This window comes from Branchiostoma floridae, chromosome 1, assembly GCF_000003815.2.
Source record: "Branchiostoma floridae strain S238N-H82 chromosome 1, Bfl_VNyyK, whole genome shotgun sequence".
NCBI lineage: Eukaryota > Metazoa > Chordata > Leptocardii > Amphioxiformes > Branchiostomatidae > Branchiostoma > Branchiostoma floridae.
In genome coordinates, this window is record NC_049979.1 from 1,471,384 (window position 1) to 1,474,472 (window position 3,089).

Genomic DNA, 3,089 nt, shown 5'->3' on the forward strand with positions numbered 1-3,089 from the left:
GTCACTGACCTGACCTGGGTGGAGTCGTCGACCTCGACATGAGCAAGGGTCACTGACCTGACCTGGGTGGGTCATTGACCTTGACATGAGAAAGGGTTCCTGACCTGGCTGTTGGGTTGGGTCGTTGACCTGGAAGTGGGCAGGTGTCCATTTAAATTTGTCCGGATTTTGTATTTTTCTCAATTTTCTCAAAATGTATCACTTTTCCTTTGCATCTGTATACTTCTTTTATACTTTTTCCATCTCATCATTTTTGAAGTACAATGCTAAAGAAAAACAAAGCTTTTCAAGTGTTCATACAAGAATGCTTTGTTGTTAGGCCCCAAATAATAAATATCTAAGTTAGAGGTGCTTGATTCCAGCAGCCCTGTAGTGTTATAGCCTGGTATCCATCCCTATTGTAGCTGCCGGGTTTCTTTTTGCGGGGGGTTCCACAAGAAGCCTGTATGCCCTTGTACATAGCACATAATCAACCATTTTAATTCAACCGGCAGTACAGCATAATCAGTGCATTTAAACATAATCAGCACATGAATTCAGTGTTAAAAAGAAGCCAGCCTGAAGAGTCTAACATAATGATGTAATACGTAGCTAATGCCTGTCTGAATTCTGGATTTAGAGTTGACAATACTCCCCCATGCAGGCCTCCAATATGGACGGAAACCTGGCTAGTGTGTTTTAGTCTCTGTTAGTCAGAGCAGGTTGGCTCTCCTGACCCAAAGATCTGTGTGTGTGAGCACGTCAGCAGAACTTTGAAGTCACATCTTATGGTTGCATATGCGTATGTTAGGATCATATCTCACCTATAGTTCCCAAAAAGTTGTGTTAAAAAAGAGAGGTCATCCGATGCAACAATGATCAGGCGTCCATCAAATGCTGTGATGGATTCTGCTGTGACTGCAAGGCAACAACTCCAGCACATTGTTGTAGAATTTGAGCTTTGTTCCAACACAAGAGTATAAACTCACCACAAATTTTCAGCCAGGCTGATTGGTCAGCGTCTGTACAAACATTAAGCAGTACAAGTGTTCTCACCAGGAATTTTTTCTAAGAGTAGGGGCATCTTAGTCCACCAAAAACCATATGCAGACAGAAGCATTATTGTAGCGAATTTGGGGGCATCCCCCGCTCCAAAAAATTGTTAAATTCATGACTCACAAGCACAAATTCCAAAATCTACAGAAAAGTCCCCATTGCTAGTTGAAACAAAGCATGGGCACCCAAATCACAGCATATGGGATCCAAAACACAGCATAGGGACCCAAAACACAGCATAGGGACCCAAAACATAGAATAGGGGATCCAAAACACAGCGTATGGACCCCAAACACAGCATAGGGACCCCAAACATAGCATAGGGACCCCAAACACAGCATAGGGGATCCAAAACACAGCATAGGGACCCCAAACATAGCATAGGGGATCCAAAACACAGCATAGGGACCCAAAACACATCATAGGGACCCCAAACATAGCATAGGGGATCCAAATCACAGCATAGCGACCCAAAACACAGCATAAGGGCCCCCTATACTGAAAAGGCCTGGTGAGAACATTGCAGTATGTTCTGCTGACGTGCTGTCTGTGTGTGTGTGTTGTTTTGCTGACGTGCTGTCTGTGTGTGTGTGTGTTTTGCTAGGACTCCGCCCAAGACAGTCCCCGTCAGCCCCATCTTCACTGTCACCTTGGACGGAGAATCTTCCTCCCTACAGACGCTGTGAATACATTTTCTGTCTTCCACTCTCACTTTTGTTGTAGACTTTCACTTCAGTAGACGTTCACACCTGTTTAGATTGAGGCTGATGGGACATTGATACACATACTGTAAATGCAGAAAATTGTGCGGTGGTTTAATGTTCGGGGTTTTTGCGGTGACCACTTCCTTTGTCCCGCTACCGTGAAATTAAATCCCCGCAAACTTCAATACATTTACAGTATTGCTGAAAAGTGGCAAATGAAAGGGGACGTACCAAAAGCAGGAGGGGTGCTTACATGTATTTTAGAGCTGCAATTGGTGCATTGTCTCTTGTTGCTCAGCATTTCTCTTTAGATCAGCATTGTTCACGTTTTCTTTTCCCTTTTGGCAGTTTTGCCCCATTGGTTCCGAAAATTATATGAAAAGATGTAGCTGTAAATGAGTCTGGCCCTATTGAAAGGAGTCAGCAAGCAATCTCCAGGCAGATTTATCGGTGGCATAAGATAGTATCAAAGCTGGCCAAGGAGTGTAGCCAACCACTGGAAGGGACACTCCTTGGCCGCCTACACTCCTTTGCCAGTCTTGATACTATCTTATGCCACCGGTAAATCTGCCTGGACATTATCAGCAAGGTGTCAATGTTCTGCTGCATCCATACTTTTCAGCACTTTCTGCTGTCTACTTCATGTTCTGTTTGTTGCAAGTTGTTCTGTTCTCTTTCCTTATATACTCTAAGCACTCCAGCCCCTTTGTTATACTCAATCTCTAGTATTCACCACATTGTTGCAGGGCTGTCTCCAGCACCTGTCCCTCCATTCTGTCCCAAAAGTTCTATGTCATCTGTAAAAGTAACAACTCTATAAATTCTAATTAGTGAAAATATATCTTTATAAGCTTGAAATGATGGCTTCACAACTGAAATCAAAAGCATGCTCTTTCAAACAATGGGTGAGACAGAAAGCTGGAGACAACCCTGCTTGGCTATCATTAATAAAATCATGCGTATAACTGTACTATCAATGAAATCATTTGTGAAGGTACATCGATGGACATTAGACATCCAGGTAATAAGATATGCCAAAAAGCAGTTACTCAAGCAACTGGATATGATTTTGGAAACGGTCAGACGTTTCAGATGGCCATCCGGCATCTTTCCTCAGTGTCACTGTGATATATGGTGGATACCATCTGAAACCTCTGACTGTTCCCAAAATCATATCCAGTTGCTTGAGTAACTGCTTTTTGGCATATATGTGAAGGTACTGTAAATGCATTTAAGTTCGCGTCGATTTAATTTTGCGGCTGCAGAAAAATGGGGTGTTCGCAGTGGTAATTAATGTAAGCGCAGCCGCCAACTTATCTACAGATACTTACGTTATGTAGATACACATTG

General features: G+C 43.0%; 1 protein-coding gene across 1 annotated transcript in view; it reads left to right on the forward strand.

Annotated features, from left to right (window-relative positions):
- LOC118422329 (zinc finger CCCH domain-containing protein 14-like) overlaps positions 1-3,089 on the forward strand; it is a 22,219-nt gene that overhangs the window by 11,762 nt on the left and 7,368 nt on the right. Inside the window, exon 12 of the mRNA XM_035829851.1 lies at positions 1,608-1,717. Coding sequence (XP_035685744.1) covers positions 1,608-1,717 — 110 coding nt within the window. The remainder of the gene's footprint in view (positions 1-1,607; positions 1,718-3,089) is intronic.